The sequence below is a fragment of the Mauremys mutica genome, chromosome 3 (genome assembly GCF_020497125.1).
Source record: "Mauremys mutica isolate MM-2020 ecotype Southern chromosome 3, ASM2049712v1, whole genome shotgun sequence".
Taxonomy (NCBI): domain Eukaryota; kingdom Metazoa; phylum Chordata; order Testudines; family Geoemydidae; genus Mauremys; species Mauremys mutica.
The window spans coordinates 82,610,515-82,631,018 of NC_059074.1; the positions used below are offsets into that span (position 1 = coordinate 82,610,515).

At 40.7% G+C, this 20,504-nt stretch overlaps 1 protein-coding gene across 1 annotated transcript in view; it reads right to left on the bottom strand.

The window, feature by feature from the left end:
• Positions 1-13,260: 13,260 nt before the first annotated feature.
• The window catches only part of SCML4 (Scm polycomb group protein like 4), a 67,462-nt gene continuing 60,218 nt past the window's right edge, over positions 13,261-20,504 (bottom strand). The window contains exons 7-8 of the mRNA XM_045010380.1: positions 16,980-17,125; positions 13,261-13,516 (exon numbers count right to left, since the gene is read on the bottom strand). Coding sequence (XP_044866315.1) covers positions 13,391-13,516; positions 16,980-17,125 — 272 coding nt within the window. The 3' untranslated portion in view covers positions 13,261-13,390. The remainder of the gene's footprint in view (positions 13,517-16,979; positions 17,126-20,504) is intronic.

The window sequence follows — 20,504 nt, forward strand, 5'->3', positions numbered from 1 at the left end:
AGAAAGTACTGGCATTGCTCATGAAACTTAAATTTGAAAGTTTGGGACCTGTCTGTTTAATCACAGCTGGTCCTCCAATATACTGCATCTTAAACATACGGCATCAAATATTGAAACCCAGACAAATTTAGTTTTTAAACAACTGTAAAACATTAAGGACAGTAATAACCAGCTTAATTAAGATGCAAACAGCAGAATACAGCACACAGAATAGTCAGTATACAACTATACATTAAAACATGCCTCTAATAGCGACAGAGAATCCACTTGAAGGAATAAGTTACAAATAATAAAAAAAATTGATATGAAGAAATAAAAAAGCACAGTTTGACACAATGTTTGTTACATGATAATAAATGTATGAAAACACTGTACATAGTAAGAATGAATACATTAGACCCACCCATACAGAACATGCTAAATTGAAAGTCTTTGTTTTGTAGGCATGTGTGTATGTATACATATCCAGGGGCGTGGGTTTGCATCTATAATACATATATGTGCGCACACAGCATATAAGTTGAAGCCAAATCTCTTTAATTCTGAGGCCAATACTACTACTATATTCTTTGTCATACTCATGCCATTCCTAGAACTCCAGGCTTCTTATCTCTTAATTATTCTCACCCATTGTATAAGTTCAACGTTTGTCTTTACCGCTAGGTCTCTGTTGTATGCGTAGTCGCTAAGTGAATACAAAATTATTTCATATAATACAGTATTCACTTGTATGAAATTATTATTGTTAAACATGAATGTTTGAGAGATTTTGCCATCTGAGAAAACATTAAAGTGTTAAAGAGGAGGCATCGCATTTGCAAGAAGCAGAAATGTGAATAAGACGTCTGTTCCCTGATGTTAGCACCATACTATAACACTGGCATAATTAACAATATACCCTATGAGTCATCTTTAGTAAGTATGACTGGTCTGAAATAGGAGAGCACTTGCATTATTAATTATTATTATTATTAATAAGCATAGTAAAATAAACGTTTTTAAAAAATCACAGGCCTCTAAACTGTCTCTGTAACCCACAAATTTATTGGGAATCCCCAGAAAATATTTCCAAAATAAAGTAACGCTAAAATATTGCACTGACTGAACAAAAAGAGCTGCAGAATAAACCCCGCATACATGAAAGGATTGCCTATTCCATATGATCAGGCTTCACAGAGTCAGAAACTGCATAACTTCGGCCCAGATTCAGCAAAGCACTTTAAACGGGGATTGAATTCTAAGCATGTGCCTTAGTCCCATTAAAGTCAATGGATCTTAAGAATGTGCTTAAGTATTTTGCTCAATCAGAGCCTTAACGAACTCCCAGACCACGATGATTTTTCTCTCATTGAAGGAAAAAACCTGGTGCCAAGGCCAAACAAGAAAAATGTGAGTCCGAATCTCCTCTCCAGTCAATGGAGTTGCTCCCAATTTATACCAATGTGAGAGAAGAATCAGGTTTTAAAAGCCAATGCATGAATCAGACATGCTGGTAAACTGGCCCGTGATGCAAAAAAGCCAATAAGAGCACGAAAGGGAATAGAATCTACAGCTACTGGTGGATGATGCACTGGGAAAGGGGTTGATCCTGGGGCTTTCTTAGCAAGATGAGGAAAGGTTTGAATCGAGCCATTGCCATCGGGCTGCACTGTATGTTGTGATAATAGTTTTATACTGAAACAATCCTGCTGGGGAAATGTACCAAGCTGCCTTTCACAGGTAGGCTGCTAGTAGCAAGCCTGGTCAGCCCAATTTGGCAGTATGAGGGTGGAATAATGAAGCAGAAACATGAAAGTAATCAGGGCTCTCGAGTCAAAGAGTTTCAAAATGAAAGAGGCTTATGTACACACATGACATTTAATCACAAGACCTAATATTTCTGTTAACATCATTCAATCCCATAATTGCACCATGATAACACATTTCTAATAAAAAGGAAATCTCATTTATTTACAAGGTGTTTTGCAATATACAAATTGCTATTGAAGAATTCTGGTAAGTTAATATATCTGAGCTAATTTATCCATTTAGAGACCCGATACATGGGGCCTGACTGAAAGCCCCTGGAAGTCAATGGAAAGGCTCCATTGATTTTGATGGGTTTTGAACCAGACCAATAATGCAGGTATTTGCTCTTAATAATCTGTGATGCAATGGTTTTTTATTTATTGGTAGTAAATTGTTTAGATGATAACAAATTGGGGAAAACTGAATCGAAGAGAATTTGAATAGGATTTCACTGTCTTCGATTCAGTTTTCCGTTGGATACTGTACAAACATGACAAATATAAGAAAAGTATCTACAAACTCACTTGATATGTAAAGTCCCTTGCAAAATAGCTATTTCTAGGGATCTAGAGTAAGGAGAAGGAGAAGATTCACAGTTTGATGAGGTCAAGGTTAATATATACTACATTTTTAAAACAGTCTGAGATTGTAAAATATCTGCAGAATGTGATGAAAGCAACCCTTCTTATCCAGTCACTGCAGAATCTGAGGCTTAGTTATCAAATTACAGCACATTAAAAATCAAAGCTAACATACTTTGAGCCCAATTAGCAACTAAACGCCTCCCCCCATACATAAAATAATCCACACTTCACTGGCTGTGGGATCTAATGCTGGGGATTTGGAAGGGAACTAAGTGTAGGGTGACCAGATGTCTCATTTTTAAAGGGACAGCCCCGTTTTTTGGGACTTTTTCTTATATAGGCACCTATTACTCCCCCCCCCCCCCCGTCCCGATTTTTCACAGTTGCTATCTGGTAACCCTAACTAAGTGCAATATTAAAAAGAGTATGCAGGATTTGTGCTATTTTGAGGCGTGGTGTAGGACTCCCACCTTCCACAGCTGGATGAAAACTCTCCTGCACATGTCCCTCCCACTGGTTGAAACAAGAGATACAGAGCCAAATTCTGATTTCAGTAACACCAGGATAAAGCTGGGGACGTGCCAAGGAGTCACTCTGAATTCACACTGGTGTAATTGAGTTCAAATCTGTTTGCACATTTCAGGATGACATGAGGACCATGCAAATATTGTAATGAAAGTAATGAGATTGATATTTACAGGATACTTTATGTGCTATTGAACACAGTCTCTCGTCTTGACTTCTCCCTCTCCCTCTCACACCACTAGTACCCTGAATCAGTGGTGTGCCCTCTATGTTGGCAACACATGCATTGTATGCTATGAAAGCCAGGACTATGACTTCCTGACCAGCTATACCCGTGGGACAATTCTGTCCAGCCCCCGAATGTGCATGGAGGACACCATTTTGTGAACAAAATGACGTCCTCCAAGCAGTGTGAGGAGGGCCGCACTGTAAGGACATGGTCACGCCTTGCATGCAAGTGTAGAATGACATGCCTTACTAAAGATGTCACGGCATACCACTGGCCTGATCGCTGGGGCTAGTTCTCCCCTTTCTCCAATAGCTATGTCTTGCCTCCCTGTCTCCTTATCCCCCACTGATGGCATTTGGGAGCTGCCAAGTGTCAGACCCAAGCTGGAGGGAAATTGGAAGCTCTTTAGATTTTGTGGGGGCAATCTGGTTGGCTTTGTGTGTGAGGATGTCTGCGCCTGCCTAATGCTGCATCAGTCAGGGGGCTGACCTTGCTTAGTAGTGGACACCTATGTGCTGGCCCTCACATACTATAAAGGAAACAATAAACTTTGTGGGACCCAGTGTAGTCATGAGAACAGATCTCGATCCATACCTGATTCATCCCTATGATTTCCAAAGAACAATGTATGATGTGATCTATTATTCTATATTTTGTAATTGTAGCCTAGAAATAATAAACATTTAAACAACTTTAACTTAAAAGTCCAGGCAAAAGGGAATGTTAGCAGGCAGCAGAGACAGGCAGAAGTTAGAGAAAAACTTGTGTTCACCAAGTGTAAATTTGCTGAGACTTTTAATGAGGTATAGATTGCAAATAATAATTAACTAGACACCTGAAAAGCTCCCTCAAAAAGTCTCTTTGATGCTGGCACATTAAAGCAGAGGAACATTTCGCAGACAAGATAATGAGGAGGTTAGGGGAAAAAAAGAGATTCCAATCCAAAAATATCAGCAGGTGGTAACCTTAGTCAGAAGAAAACTTGTACTGGAATCTTCTGTGAACAAATAAGTCCACTTTGTGTTCTCTTTCCTGAAAGGAGTGGAAGGAGAAAAGGATCTGGAAAAAGAGAAGAGAAAAGGGAAGGGGTGGGATAGACGAAAAGCAGTCAGGAGAGATAGTACGGAGAAGCAGGGAGATGGTAGGGGTAAGTAAAGAAAAAAAGAGACATTGCTGCGGGGAGAAGGATGGGAAGGGGAAGGCAGAGGAAGGGGAATTGTAGCGAGCTAGAACTGGAGGGAAAGAGGAAGAGAGGTCAAGAGAGAGATGCAGAGGAAGGGAAAAGAGAAGCAGAGAGGAATAAGTAAAGAGATAGGATGGTAGGGAAGGAGGGGGCAGGAGAAGAATAGGAGAAGGACTAAGGAAGATGCAAGAGATACTTGTGTGAGGAGCAGGTTAGATGTGGACAACATAAGGCGAAAGGGCAGACTAATGAGATGGAGGATTGTTTTGTGGTCTAGCCTAGGCCTCAGGAGACCTACAAATTCCTGGCTCTGCCAAAGGTCAAGCATCATGAAATTCTAATTGAAAATGGTGATACCGTTTTGGCCATCTCACAGAATGGCCAATGCTTTTCAAAGATTCAAATTTTTGATTTAAAAAAAAAAGTCACAAAAATATTTTCAAAATTTTTTCATTACAGTTTTTCCATGTTTTTCAGCCAGCTTCAGCCACAGGCTTCCTGTGTGACCTTGGACAGGTCACTTTCTTTCTGTGCCTCCATTCCCCATGTGCAATAAGGGAAGAAGAAGAAGCACGCTTGCCTTTCTCCTCACCTTTGCCTATCTGGTCTAATTAGTCTGTAAACGCTTCAGAGCAGGGACAGTCTCTTAGTATGTTTATGGACAGGGCCTAACAGAACGGACTCTCAATCTCTAAATGCTACTGTAATAGAAATTATTATTGTTGTTAATAATAATAGCTGGCTAACACACCTCTCTAGTAAACAAGAGATCCTGGGTTTGAACCTCATTAGCACCAAGGGGTGGAGGGTCAGCTTCTGCTCTCAGTTACACTGGTGTAAATGTGGAGTAACTGCACTGAATTTACAGCAGTGGAACTGAAAGATTGGAATCTGGTCTGGCTTCTTACGGGGACACGGACTGGATGAGCCAATAGCTCTTTTCTGCCCTTCACATCTAGGATTGCAAAGTGCATAGATGAATCATAGGCAGTGGGTTTTGTGTGATAGAGGAATAGTGCACTAATGGTTTGGATCTTGATTTTCTGCTCTGTGGTGTAAAAAAATGCACACAGGCTCCCCGTCACAGACTCTAGATTCCTAACTTCTGCCAGTCACATTTTACAGTAGAACCACAGAGTTACCACCACCAGAGTTACAAACTGACCAGTCAGCCACACACCTCATTCGGAACCTGAAGTATGCAGTCAGGCAGCAGCAGAGACGGAAAAAAAACAAAAAAGGCAGACACAGCACAGCACTGTGTTAAATGTAAACTACTTAAAAAATAAAGGAAAAGTTAAAAACAATTTGACAAGATAAGGAAACTGTTTCTGTGCTTGTTTACTTTAAACTAAGATGGTTAAAAGCAGCATTTTCCTTCCTCACAGTAAAGCTGTATGAAGTCAGTGTTCAGTTGTAAACTTTTGAAAGAACAACCATAATGTTTTGTTCAGAGTTACGGACATTTCAGATGAACAACTTCTATTCCCGAGGTGTTCATAACTCGGAGGTTTTACTGTACATGTAATGTACAGAGCCAGATCCTCAGCTGATGTAAATCAGTGTAATTCCAATGAAGTCAGTGCAGTGATGCCAATATATACCAGCTGAGAATCTGGCCTACAGCATCCAACAGCATCTGCTCTTTGAATTACTGTACCATAAGAAAAGAAGAGCGCTTCTTCCTTAAGTACAACACAAACTGGGATCAAGTTGGCAAGGACACTCCGAGGTACTATAGCACATTAGAAATGCCATGGAGAAGAGAGATTACATTTGACAGACAATTGTTTTGTTCCACTGAAACTCAGGTGTGCTGATCAATTCTCAATACTGCCATTGCAGCAAATACGCAGGGTCAGAAAACGCATTACGGATCAGGCAACCATCAAAGTAAGGAATACAATTAAACATCAGTCTTTCACCGGTTTAGATTCACCCAAGTTCAGAAGTTCTCTCTCTCACCTTGCCTTATTTCTGAGTGCAAAGACGGTGACAGTTGCATAGCAATTACATTCTAAAATGTCCTTACTATTATTTCCCTTTGTCCGCAGCCCTTTACCGATTCCTGTTCTTTTATAAAGTACCTATAATGAGGAACTTGCAGCCTGTATTTTTATCTTTAAAAGAGAAGGGCACCATGATCTCTGCCCTTAACAATAACAATGAAAACTCCGAGTTATAAAGAAACACTGATACGTTCAGGAAAGATTCACATCTATACACGCCTGGAAGTAGGCCACAGACGACAAGGGGGCCCCAGGAAAACACAGAACTTCCTCCTCTTTGAAACCTGCTCTTCTCAGCTTCTGAGCCCTGCTTTTAGTTTACTCACTTCACCGCCTGCCCACATAACCAGGGCAGCCTAGCTAAGCCACACACATGCCCGTCATCCTTCTCCTGCCCAGTCTCAAGCACTGTTATTGGCAGCTCTCCAGAAACCAAGAAGAGGAAGACTCTTCAATAGCAGGTGGACTCTTTCCTATTGTCCTATCTGGCCTTATTATTTTAGTATGACACCATCCAAGAGACTGATGCATTTGAAGCACTATCGAGTGCCATTACTATTAAAGTGGCTGAATGTAATGGGCCATTTAGATTGGTTTTAAGCAGTTTTGTTTTTAAATTCCACTAAGAGTCTGATCCCCGAGTGCTTATGCTGGGAAAACTCCCAGTGGAGTCATGTATAAATCAATGGGAGATTTTGCTTGGTTCCATATTTAAAAGCTCTGTATGTAGAATTTAATTTGCCTTTCAAAACTGAGAACTGATCAAACATCCATGTGTACGTAACAGCCTTACGGAATGTTTCCTTCTGGCACAGGGCTGAAAGGCTCCTATGCAGATTCTGGCAGGCAGGGGGTTAACACCTCCCCCTCTCACATTGCCACCCACCCTGCACTTTGCTGGCAAAAATGGGTGGATTAGCAAAGCTCCCTATTGGAATACTAATAGGCTTCCTTAGCAACAGGAAATGATTCCCTGGGCAGCAGAGTATATAAACCAGCAGGGAAGGAGTTGTATGGGAGAGGGGCTGGTGTAGGTTGGTGGGCTTTTGTTATTTCTTTTAGTAGATCAAGGGAGGATGAAATAGGCCTTGTTAGGTTCTGCTTACTTTAGAACTTGGCTGAAGCTAGCCCTGCTTTCTGGGCCAAGCTCTGGTCCCACTGAAGTCAATAGTGAAACTTATATTGGCCTCAGTAGGATCAAGATTCTTTATTTAGTCATGGATAAGGGAAACATTTTACTTGGGATTGCTGCTGAGAAAAGTCGTCTGTGTTTCAGTCTGAGTCTTAAAGTGCCAACATATTTTACTAGAACATTTTTTTTAAATAAACTGTCTTCCTCTACTGCTTAACCTCAGACTGAAAGCCCATTGCTTAAACTGCAAGTAACCTAACCCGCCGCTTACACTTATGCGGAATCCAGTCCTGTTGAAAACACTACACATGCAGTGACTTATCTCCAATGCATCATGTGAACTCACCCATCAGTTCAGAGCGAAGAACCTGGTAGTTCAGAGACTGAGAACAAAGAAACACATCCTCTAAATTAAGTTTTTCATAGTTCTAATTTTGAGTGGATGGAGTTTGTTCAAGCTGCGTAGTGTCAGAATAAGAGCTCTGTCTTACTAGAGTCTACCACATTGGGGAAGTATATGTGATAATACCACTGCAACCACAAAAGAATTTACAACAGGAAGCATCACAGCTGTTTCTTATTAGCATTAGTACAAATTACACAAAGCAAATGGTTAGCAGACATGTTTCCATAATATTGAACTCATGGCAATGAATAAAAGTGATTCTTTTTCAAGTACAATTTTAGATTTCCAAGAGAAACCATTTCCAATTGTCCATGAAGGGAGTGTGGATTAGGATGCAGCATGTAACTGTTGCAAGCACTCAAAGGCAGTGTGCACTGTGATTTGCTAGCATTTTCTGGCAAAGCTGTACAGATTTAGAACCATATTTTGTGGGTATGGATTTTCCCATTTCTGCAACCCTGTTTGACCTACTGCAATATTATAAAATTTTTATAATGTGTGTGTGTGCTGCATTCTGGAATCCCTGCACTAAGGTTTTCTTTTGGAAAAGGACACAATTCTCCTCTACTTTCCCCTCAAAAGGCTTATTGTAAGTTATTTTCCTAATAGTCCCAAGTCCTTTGATACAGAAGAAGCATGTGCCAACAGAACATTCTCATAACATTAACTCCAAAGGGGAGATTGGAGAAAACCCCATGTGTAGAAACGGACTCAGTGTACAGAACTGAACACTTCACTGTGGCTTACAAACAATACACAGTAATCCTCTGGACTGGAACACTAGAGGCATGAGTCTCGTCTCTGTTTCACACCAGTATAACTATTGACTTGAATAGACTCCCACCTGATTTAGGGCTGGAGTAAAGCTCACTGAAACCAATGGGACTCTTTTCTAATGACATCAGTGGGCTTGTGATCAAAAGTAGTGTGAGCAGAGAACAGGGCTGCCAGGTGTCACCCATTCGGCTTGCACCCACACCTCTGATATCCCTCTCACCCATTTGGCAGCCCGGCTGAATCCTCACACATCCAGCTGGGCTGCAGGGATGACCTGCCGTAGCTCCACCACCTACTGGGGGTCACTGGGGCACTTGCTCTGCAGTTAATCTCACTGCCTCTCCACTCACTGTTCCCCCGTTGCATTTGAGCAGGAACATTCCAAAGGCCAAATCAAATTCCTCTCCAGACATATCTTTGCGAGCTAAGGATCAACCTTCCCCCCGGGATTGTGTATCTCAGTCTAGAGAGGGAAATGACATCCCCCCTCCTACTTCAATGCAAATATTGCTGCTCAACCACTGGCAGATACATCTCTGTCTTTCAGATCAGAACAACTAAAGATACAAGCATGGTTATGGGGCGAGGGTGGGGGAAACAATTCTCATTTACAACCAATTTACATTGTTCTAGCAGCACAAAGGGGGTTTATAGCAGGTTATGCCAGAGAGCTTCAAAGGAGTGCTTGTGCCAATGAGAATCAGGCCCTGGCACTCAAACCTTTCAATCTAAAGCCCATAATTTCATTTCTCAAGCCATTTTCAACCTCACATTTGTTAATGGTGCTAACTGAGCTGGACTATTGCATTTGTTACTGCAAACAGTCTTTTTAAGTCAAAAGTCCAGTCAGTATTTTCCCAATCTTTTACTACTACTAATGTTCTATTTGTCCCCCCCCCCATGTTGTTCTCCCTTTTTAAAAAAAATATGACAGCGTCTTTTTAAGACAGCTCGCTCCCATGGGAATTCAGTGTATGGTTTGGGGGCAGTATATGGCTCTCAACAATGCTTTTGCCACAGCCTGTTTCAAGAGTACTTTTATGCATTGATCATGCTGAGCGAGACTGATAGTTCTGCAGAGGCAGCAGCTCCCCTTACAGCCACATAAGAGGGTCCCAGGTTCAAAAGCAGGCTCAGCCCAAGTGGAGGCTGACAGCACTGGATTGCCATGGGGCAATTTATGGAGCTAACCTAGCCCTTGCTCTGGAGGGAGGCATTTGTCAGTGAGGGAGAAGATGCCATGACAACAGCAGTGGTCAATGAGAAGGAAAAATGAATGAGCTGTGTCGACAGACTAGGTGGAATTGGTCAGCTATTTTTTAAAAAGGTCAGTAGCAGGTATATTTGGGGGATAGGCTGTTTTAATTACATCTAAGGAACTCACTCACAGCATTCCCCCAAGTTCTTAGACTATGCCTACATTTGTTTACAAAAGGGAATACTCATAAAATGTTGAAATTTCTTGTAGCAAATGTCTTTTGATCCAGCTATGATTCTTTAAAAATAGAAACCAGACCCACATAATTGCTTTTGAGGATACATACATGCATACACCTCTCAGAATGGTTCAAAAATAGAACTTGATTGGCTACTGTCTGAAGTGAAAGCCATGAACGGAACAAGAAGCAAAGTAATTTGTACCAACAATGTATAAAAAGGCATCTAATTTGGCAATGAAAGACATGTTTGTTCTGACTCTTTAGTGCTTGTTCAGAGGATGTGGCCTGACCGGTTTTGCATAGCAGAGCTATTTAACTACCATTTTGGACAAGACTTGTGAGGGGAAAAATTAGTTATAATTGCAATATTGCTATAATAATACTTTCCTCCTAATTGCCTTTAATTTCAAAACACACAAAAAGGAGGTTTTTTGCTATATGTTGTACTTCTATGCAACACAATCAATGAAAACAAAACACCAAGGACAAAACATTAAACATCCTTACTTCAACAGTCTGTCATATTTAAAAGTTTAATATAAAAAAAATAGCACCACTGACTGTATATACAAGATTCATACAACGGTGTATGAAAATTCTTCCAGCACATTGGATGTAAAAATATCATCGTTGCTAACTAATTTATATATGTTGTTAGAATTGTCTCAGGCTTCTGACTGCTATTCAATTTTATTGGCGAAAAGAGGGGACGGGAGAGGAAAGAAAGTATATTAGGAGTAGAGCTGTGAGGAACCAGAACTTCTGTTCTGTGGGAAACTCCAGTATTTGAAATTTAGAGAAATTGAAAAATGAAATAAAAAAAATGTTTGGGTCAATCGAAACATTTCATTCAAATTTGACTTTCTACATAATATACAATCAAATACATTTTCAAATGACAACGTTGTTTTGAGAACAAAACCCCAAAAATATTCCCTCCCAAGAATGTCAAAAGTGAAGTGTTTCAATAATGGTGAAATGTTTGTTTCAGGGAGGTTTCCAAAACAAAATTTTCTCAGAATCAACAGGTTCCCATGGAAAGTTTAGATTTTGAGGAAACAGCATTTTGCAATGGAAAAAAACATTCCACTGGGAAATTTTTCACCTGCTCTCATTTGGAGTTAGCTATATTACAATGAAGTGAGTTTTTGGATGGAAGGAACTAAAATCAGAGAGTTTTTTTTTTTAAATAAGAAAGATGGGCTACACTGAAGAACATGTAAGAAAACTATATTGTCCTCGGATTTGCTGAGCTTGACATTACAGATATGGCAAGGCCTTTACACTCTTTTGGGCTGACTTTAAAAGCAGGTCAAATAAGTAGCATTATTGTAAGTAAAAGACTCAACTTTCAAAAATGCAACAGTGAACAATGAACTGTATAACTGTCATGTTGTTGTGAACACATTTATGTCCCTAGCACACATCTGGCTGAGCAGATTTTCATTCTGTGCAACCTGGACATAAAGCAATGCAGCTCAGTTTAAAGTTCTAATAGTCAGTATGTTTAGATATTAGTATATTTTATACTTAGTCTTATAGGAATTTCGTTTAACATTTATTTAGGTGTTCATTTCAAAGGCATTTCAGTGTGCATACAGGACTTGTTGAAAACTGGTCAGTCATTTGCGGATCGAATGCTGCAAACATATAAGCACCTAAGTAACTTTACTCATGTGAATAACCCCAGTGAGTTCTATTAAACTACTCACGGGATTAAAGTTATTCACATTCATATGTGTTTTCAGGAACAGGCCCTGAATTTGTATCTTTTTGTAGCAGGTTTATTCTAATGCTGCACATAAAAATGAGTTTTATTCTGCAAGACATTTTTGGTAACATTTTATTCTACATGAACAGAATTGGATGGTACCGTCTTATCACTGCCATGTAGAGGTTCAGGAATCCATTCTCTGAGACAGGTTGAGCCTGGCTATCACACAGCCCTATCTCAAAGAGTTTCTAAAAAATCTGGACACTCATTTAAAGAGAATGCTGTTTAAGCTGAACGGATGGAGGTATCCTTTTGATAAATCACATTTTTAAAGAAGAAAATGAGAGCATATCCAACCCATAAGTAATCTACTATTTTTAAAAAATATACTTGTCCTGGCATGGCTACATAAGATGTGGACAATCATCTTTTTTTTGGTTCTTTTATGGTGCAGAAGGACATTTTGAATCCACTTAAGTCCTAAAGCTCAACACCTCTGCATATGTGCTGAACGTTAACAAGATTACCCACAATGGCAGCTTCAGTCAGGAAATTAATCTAGAAAATCTACCTTTTAGATCCAACACAGTTGCAAATGTACAGTGTGCGTTGTGTTTTCAGCTTCTTTTTGGAGAACATTTCCACTGTATTCTTTTGCTTTTTTAAAGAGTGCCACAAAATGTATGGCACACAGTCATGGCTCAAGGAAGGAGGCAGAGTGCTGAGAATGCCAGATGCTCTGGGAGCATCTGCTATCCAACCACTCTTTGACTTAATGAGACGCAGTGTGTTGTGGCATACTATCAGGAACGCTTTCTGCGTTTTGGTTTTTCTAAACGGTGAACTAGTTGTCCGTGAGCAGTGAAGGGTCGATCATGCTAGGCGCTGCAGTTCCTAATTGTGTGTATACTAGATGTAAAATCAAGGTGGCTCAATCACACCCTGTCATCAGCAGCTAAAGCCTGGAGTTTATTAGGATTTTTTCCCTCTAGTGGGAAAACAAGGTACTTCAGTCTTCAGAAAAACTTTTTTTTTTTAACTAAAGAATTTCAAGTTTTCCAGATAGTGCAAGACATGGGGTAGTGCCCATAAGACAACAATAGCTGACCAAACAAAGGGCATTAATTGGACCTTTTCCAGGCCTTTTATCTCATAATGCTGTTGTTCTTGGGTCTGCATTATAACCACACCCCAGACGTTGGCAAGTTACTAATTATGCCCCAGAAGCTGACAGGTGGCTAATGAGTGACTCTTCTATAGTCTCTCATCAATCCTCAGCATGTGTCAAAGCTGTATTTGTTTCTGACTTCCCACTTCTGATTACAAAAATAGGACTTACTATAATCATAATAACAATATTAATGATATAAAATAATTATTGTACCGTAATTATATATTTTTTGGCAAATTATTAACACAGAACAGCCAAAAGACCCCATTGGATTAAAAAATGGTGAAGATGCACAAGTATTAAAAAAGACAAAGTCTTTGTTAAAAAAGAGAGAAAAACAATTCACAAGTTGATGTATTTCTATAAGGCAACATGTTACCTTTAGTCTGCTATCTCGGATTATGTTGAGATTGGGTCACTGTTCAAAGAAATGTCAGAACTTTGCTTGCTTGAGTTTATCGATGTGGTAACAAAGTTTCAATGCTGGTCCCAATTTCAGCCCCAAGTATTTCATGATCATGTCACTTTTCAGCAACAATAAAGCATTGCCATCAATCTCCTGTTTTAAAAAAAGAGAGAGAAAATCAAGATGTCTAATCTGTGACCAGTGCTGAAAAAGTAAGAGAGCAGGCATTCCATTGCAGCTAAGACATCTTCCAGCTGCATCTTCAAAGGGCTTCATTCAGAGTAGAGCTGGTGGAAATGTTGTCCATTTTAAAGTTTCATCAAAGCCCATTGAAATTAAAAAGTGCCATATCAGTGCTAAGTATTAGCATGACTTCCATACATTGCATTGTTTCTGTTTGATGGCCAGATTTTGTCTGTGTGATCCATGTTATACTAATGAAGCATTACTATGGATCATAATTTGCATGGACCATTATTGTGCTTACTGATGATCCGCAGTACGATCACTTTCTGATTCACTCAAGCAGCAGTTGATGGTCAATTTCCACTCCCTGCCTCCCCTCCTCTCCCCATATTGGAAACCACTTTCTCCTTATCTCTTCTTCCTATCATTTTAGGAAGGTAAGATAAAGGAAGAATCAATGTTGCATTCAAATATGGATACAACAAACATGGGCATAGCATAAAGAAAAACAAACTTCAGGAGCTTAGAATAACGTAAAATAAAATACTGTCAAGCGATTAGAGTGAATTCGGATTTTTCAAAATGTTAAGGAAGGTCTTTTTTTCCCTTTAACATTATTAGTATATAAAGGCTAGAATTAAATTACAGGACACGAGTGTTCCAGAGGGAGCATTCATATTTAAATATCCTGCAATAGCTATGTCCCTCTGAAGAAAAAGTATGTTTGCTTGATTTCTCTTTATTAATACTGTGTCAGCGCTTATAAAAATATACTGCAGAATTCTATAGTAGTGATCTAAAACTCTGCAATAGTGCTATTAGAAGATGCAGGACCAGATCCTTAGCTGGTGTAAATCACTGAAGCCAATGGAGTTAGGGTGACTTACATTAGTTGAGATCTGGCCCACAGTAATTTGGATCATTACTGTAGGCTACTGGAGTGTTTTTATAAGGGATTGGGGGCAAGAAACGACACAGGTTTCTCAAGTACAGCCTGCAAGACTGCAATAGCATTTGGAGTTAGTGAGCAGCTTCCAGCTGCAATAGGAAAGTATTATTGTATTAAGGCTTGTTTCTGCAAACACTTATTCCCGCGCATATTTCTCAGCATGGTGAGTAGTCCCTAAAGGGGCACTAACCCTGTGGGGTTGATTCACTAGGACTATCCAGAATAGCTGGTGCTATATTCAGTAATGAGGGTTTGCAGGATCAGGCCGCTAGTGAATAAAAAGATTAAGACTGCGCCTCCCAAATGTAGGCTTCCCCTCCCAGTAAGGTCACCCTCTCCAAGCAATACTGTCAGTGGTAAGCTAACTGGAACAAAGCTAAAATAATCAATATGAAGAAGGTCTAAAAAACGGTATGTGCTCACAATTACAATATCCGTCACTGGAAGAGGCAGGTTATAATTCTGAATGAACAGGGTTTAATTACCTTAAACATAAAGGTTTTAGTCTCCTTCACATATGCGTTTGCCAATTACTGACCATAATTAAACTATCAGAGCATTGCATTGCTTTGCTCCCTCTTGGTTTGATTTTGCTACTTGTTAATTCTCCATGTATTCCTCCCTCATGTAATATCCCCTGCAAACTCACTCTCTCTTTCTCTCTGCTGGGTATCACTTTTGCTCCTTTCTTCTTGCTGAGAGGTCATTGCAAAATGGCTCACACTCATTGCCAGAAGTGCTACTGCGAGAGAGGTGTGCAGCTGATGGTCTCACACCAGTTCTGCTCCCTTCAGTGACCCTATCAATTATGGGCTAGATTCCTCTCAGACTGGACCCTGCTGCAGTGGCTCCAGATGCAGAAACTCTCCATGGGAGAGGCTGCAGTGCAGAAAACAGCCCAGGAGGTTGGAGGACTCGTGGATTCAGTGCACACCCTCAGTAGCCAGTAACTGGAGAATCTTGGCCATAAGCAAGAGCTGCCTTCCTACGTGGGAAAAACACAAGGGAGGGCTGTGATGGTACCATACACTGCCCTCCCTGTTGTGGAGATAGGTGAGTAGACTGGCTCAGGGGGATTATCTCTCGCTACAGCTGTTTAGGTGAATTTGGCATAGTAAGTGTAAATCAATCCCCAATCTCTGATGGTCACTTTAAATATAACAGGGCTAGCACTGTCCTCATTTGCTTTTGCTTTTCCCACTTTCTCCTTATTGTACCTCCCTGCTACAATGGTGGTGTCATGACTAAGATTAGTTGATTGCTAAAGCAATGATTTCAGGTGCTTGTTGGGCCTGTCAATGACATTAAGTGCTTCCAAGTAAATTATGCTTCATAGAAAGATTTAACACACAGGAAGATATGGCTAAGGTTAATGGACTAATCACTTGTCTCTCCCCTCTGGGGTCTCCATGCTAATCCAGCTTAGATTAGAAGGTTGAAAAATTGCAGGGGTATATATATTTTCAAAGGCCTAATTGAATTGAGTTGTGCAGTAGCCTCACCAAAGCTCTCAGACCTATTGCATATTTTACAATGAAACTGACTCTAAGTATATACAATAGGTGCTAGGTGCTTCACAATGGACGATGTGGAAAATTTTAGTGCCCATTTAGCTGAGTCTCTTTTGTCACAAATACTGTAGGACTGTGGCACCACATAGAATCCTACAGCGTAGTTCACCTAGAGACTGTTGTGTCAATGCACTAGGCTCCATGCTGTATAAGACAATATAATGTTAGAATCTGCTACATATGCAGTAACAAAACAAAAAACGCCCTGATGCTTTTGTACTAGGGAGACTTGTAACTTCCTAAATGCTCTTCTTTCTGGGACAGGGCGAGGGGGTGAGGAATAGCAGGGAAGGTCTACACATGTTTCTGGGATCCTCCCTCACATTCACACCCGCTTCCCCTAATTTGCATCCCCCGCCCCAGACTCAAAACCTTCTGGCAAGGCAACTTTCTTTCAACCCGCAGATGGCTAAACTGTGTTGTCTACATTGCTGGTTTATACCATGCTTTTGTCAAATGGTTTATAGGAGAGCCATGCCCTGTCTGTAATGGTCAAGGAAACTAAGTTAGCTCCTTAGTGGCCTGAACTGCATTTAAACACAGTGCTGGAGCTAATTAAGATATGGCCTTAAGCTCCCAGCCCAGGGGATTAGCTATAGAATGACATAAGGCATTGCTTCCCTCCCAGGGGTTGAGAGAGCAGTTCCTCCACACATTACTCTCAGTCTCTGCTGGCTCGAATCACCTGGTTGGACCTAGAAGTTCTTTTAATTTAGAGTTAAGTTCCAACATTTAGATGTTAAGATCAGCCGTGTCTTGTAAGCTGCTGAGCACAAGCAATTCCCTCTGCAGCCAATGGGCGTTGAGGATGCTCATTGCCTCACAAGATAAGGCTCTCACTTGGTAAAGTCAATGACCTGTAGACTTAGCTCAAATAGCCTGGTCACACCATGGACTGCCTCCTACGTACATGTTTTCTGAAAAGCTCCACGTGTGGACCTAATGCATGAGGGTCTGCATCCTTCACAAACCAAACCACGTCATCGACAGTCCAGGTCGAAGGATTCTTGCTTGATGGCCGAGCTGTATCTTGTCTTTCCGGTGAAGGACTTGAGGCTATCGATATAAAAAGCCCATAACAGCATGTTACAACTTAATACCAGTTAACGTGTTTTGAGAGCACTCTGGAGTAGGGCAGTCTTACGTGGTTGCTACAGTGTTGGAGTCTGGGCTGGTGTGTATGTGTTGGGGGGAGATATTTGACTGCTTACTAGGAGACTCGATCCCAGCTGGTGAATTGTGTTAAAAACGATGAAATACTCAGTCTCCTGCTGGGGAAGGAAAAAACGTACCAGCTGCCACGCTCTTAACAGAGCAGCCACTGCTGTCTGATCTGCAGGCAGCGGGGATATTGGCTCAAGAAGGCACTGCTCTCCCACCTGGAGATAAAACACCACAACGCTAAACAAAGGAATTAGCCATCCAGTGCAAAGGCTGGAGGATGAAATGGGGATTTAGCAAATTGTTTGCTCTTAGCGTTCAGATATTTTGACTTATCCTGCAGCTTAAAAGAGCATTTCCATTTGATATCCTCCTAATCTTGGGCTCTCATGAAGCTGAAGGTCCCCAGTGATTGCCTATTTGGAGAGCTACTAAAATGTGCGAAGATGAACGTTGCACATGTGACTTCTTAATGGTATAAACCCAGGATGATTTAAGGTCACTTCAGCCTGTTCCAGCTTTAAATCAAGGCAATAAAGGCACATTGGAATGAAAGTGCATTTATGTTTTTATTCCTAGTCTCTGCAGAATTATAAATCTCAGTCACCACGTGTATGCAACCTGCCCCCCACACCTCCTCCATGCTGCTGCACTATTTCCAGAGTTATGTGATGACATTAGATTACAGAAAAGCTGTTTACATTTGTTTATAGTTACACAAAGCAAACTTCACATTAACTGGAGGCAGCACACGGACTCAGAACACGTTAGTAGCCAAAACCGTCTTGTGTCTCTTTGTTAGAACAGAATTGTTAATGAGTAGATATGAACAGTAAGAGACCAGGCACAACAGAAAAAGAACAGAGCAGGCAGGGGGAGATCAGAAATACCTGACGAGTTGAAAAAATGGAGGCCAGAGAAACCCAGAGTAGTCAAGAGGGGAATCAGAGAGGCTCAAAGCAGCTGATTAGACAAGATCTGAGACATCCAAAGAAACACTGAGCTTGGAAAAATGTATCAACTCTGTAAGAATCCCATGGACCAGTGAGAGCACTATAAATACATGTGAGCAAATGGAATGGGCTGGATCAGCGGCTCATGTAAATTGGTATCCCATGGACTTCAATGGCACTCTGCTGATTTGCACCATCGGAGGATCTGCCCCTACAAGCCGGATCCCTGCATAATGTCCAGGCTGTGCATACTGGTACTTTTTTGCCACCCTAAGTATCTCCCAGTGTAACATAATTAGGTATATTTTTGCAATTATGAAAGATGGACTCCAATAAGCAGCAATACTATGGGTGTACAAATCTGATTGATGGGGCTTCGTACTGGGATTTGATGTAAATATCATTTACTAGGTCACTCTTTTGGATATACAGGACAAGGGGTAGCTGCAGATCCTCTAATTAGACTGTTAGTGTTCATGTTCATATGGAATCACGCAACTCTGGGCTCCACTAGCAGAATAAATGCAGTGCACATCTGGGATCTTTGGCATGAAGCTGTGAAGCCAAAGCATGCCAAACGAATGGTACAATCTCTGCCAGCCATCGGACGATCAGTAATGTAGAATATGTTGTCAGGGACAAGCGAAAGAAACAGGATGCATCTTGGAGGCAGAATTTCAGCTAGACAGAAAAAGACACCAATTTCTATCCTGCTTGATCAAGGTGGAGCCTTGCTTTCAGTCTAATCCAGATGTAGGCATGTGTGTGGAGATACCTAGAAACTGCCAGTTGGCTGTTCAAATGGAAGGCTGTCAGCGGCCGGCCAGGGCAGACGTTAGGTTTCTACTCCGAAAAGGGTGGGGAGGCAGTGGCGTGGTGAGTCAGATGCACCTAGTGAATTTGAGAGGGAAGTTTCTTCCCTGATACTATAAACTGTAGAAGACGATGACCTTGATACTGCTCCTGCTGGGTGATCTAGCCTCCATTGTGCTGAATGAGCATGACAATGAAAACGGCAGGCAAAGCTCTGCTTTCTATTACACCAGTGTGCGTGAGGGCAGAGTATGGCCCAGTGACTTGTCTGGTCTGCGCATTGCTTCCAGAAATGCCATGGAAGGGCAGAGGAGAACAGATGGCCCACTGGGAACAGCAGGAAGTCTTTAACAGTATCAGCCATTTCTCTAATAAAAGGAAGGGGGAGGGTGGAGAAAAGAGGTTGAAATGACAAGAGAATTCAATTCACCCCTGACAATGCAACAATCAATAAGCTGAAGCTAAGGTTTTTAAGATAAAATATAAATGACCCTTTTAAGGAGACCATATTGGTAGAACTCTTCAAGGGGATCTGAAAAGCCCCAGAAGTTTAAAATCACTCTTTCAAATTCCAAATCAATAGCAGAGCACTGATTTTAAAACAATTAACTGTTTTTTTTTCAAACATTAATATTTGAAATCCATTTCCCCCTGCACTTCTCTGCTACAACCTGAATTCAGGGTTATGTGCTTCTCTGACATTAGTTAATGACATCACAAGCACCTACAACAGATTATTTGCTGACATTATCTGTCCTGTTTTAGAGCCAATTTACCCCTATTTATTTTACGGGGTTTATCACAGCAGTAGAACCACCTCGTATGAGTAAGCATTAAAGTAACAGGGCCTTGTTGAAACTGGGATACCATTAATTTGCACACAAAATCCAGAATTCAGGTTTTGGTAAGCAAGTACAGGAAGATCACTTTCCCATATGTTTTAGAACATTTTTCAAGCTTTTCACTCTGGCCATATAGTCTATTGATCTGGGAATTTAACACCTCCTCCTCCCTTCTTCATTTACAAAAACTTAATTTCAACAGGACTTTATTACACGTTATACAAGGTGATTTGGTAACATTATAATGCAGGATTCTTCCAGCAAAATGAACAAAGTTGTTTGATGGTTGTATGATAAGTACTGTACTTTTTTGTGTCTGAAGGTACTTGCACTTAACACAGGGTTTAGATAAATGAAGAAGTCTCATCTCTCATGGGTATTTTATGCCATCTTGTCATCAGAATTAATCAAGATGTTAATGAATACTCAGATTACAAATAGATGTGAATGCTTAGTATGAATAATTATTTTTAGAGATCATAATCTAGGTCAAATCCAATTTCCCGTTTTTGACAGGTGGCAAAAAATTACCAAATTAATGGAATGGGATGTGGAAAGCTAGGCAATGAAAGGGAGGGAGAAGAAAGCACTTCCCCATTCTTCCCAAAACCAGGTGATGTGGAAGAAGAAGAATGGATCCTATTTAAACAACCAATTCTGGGAAAG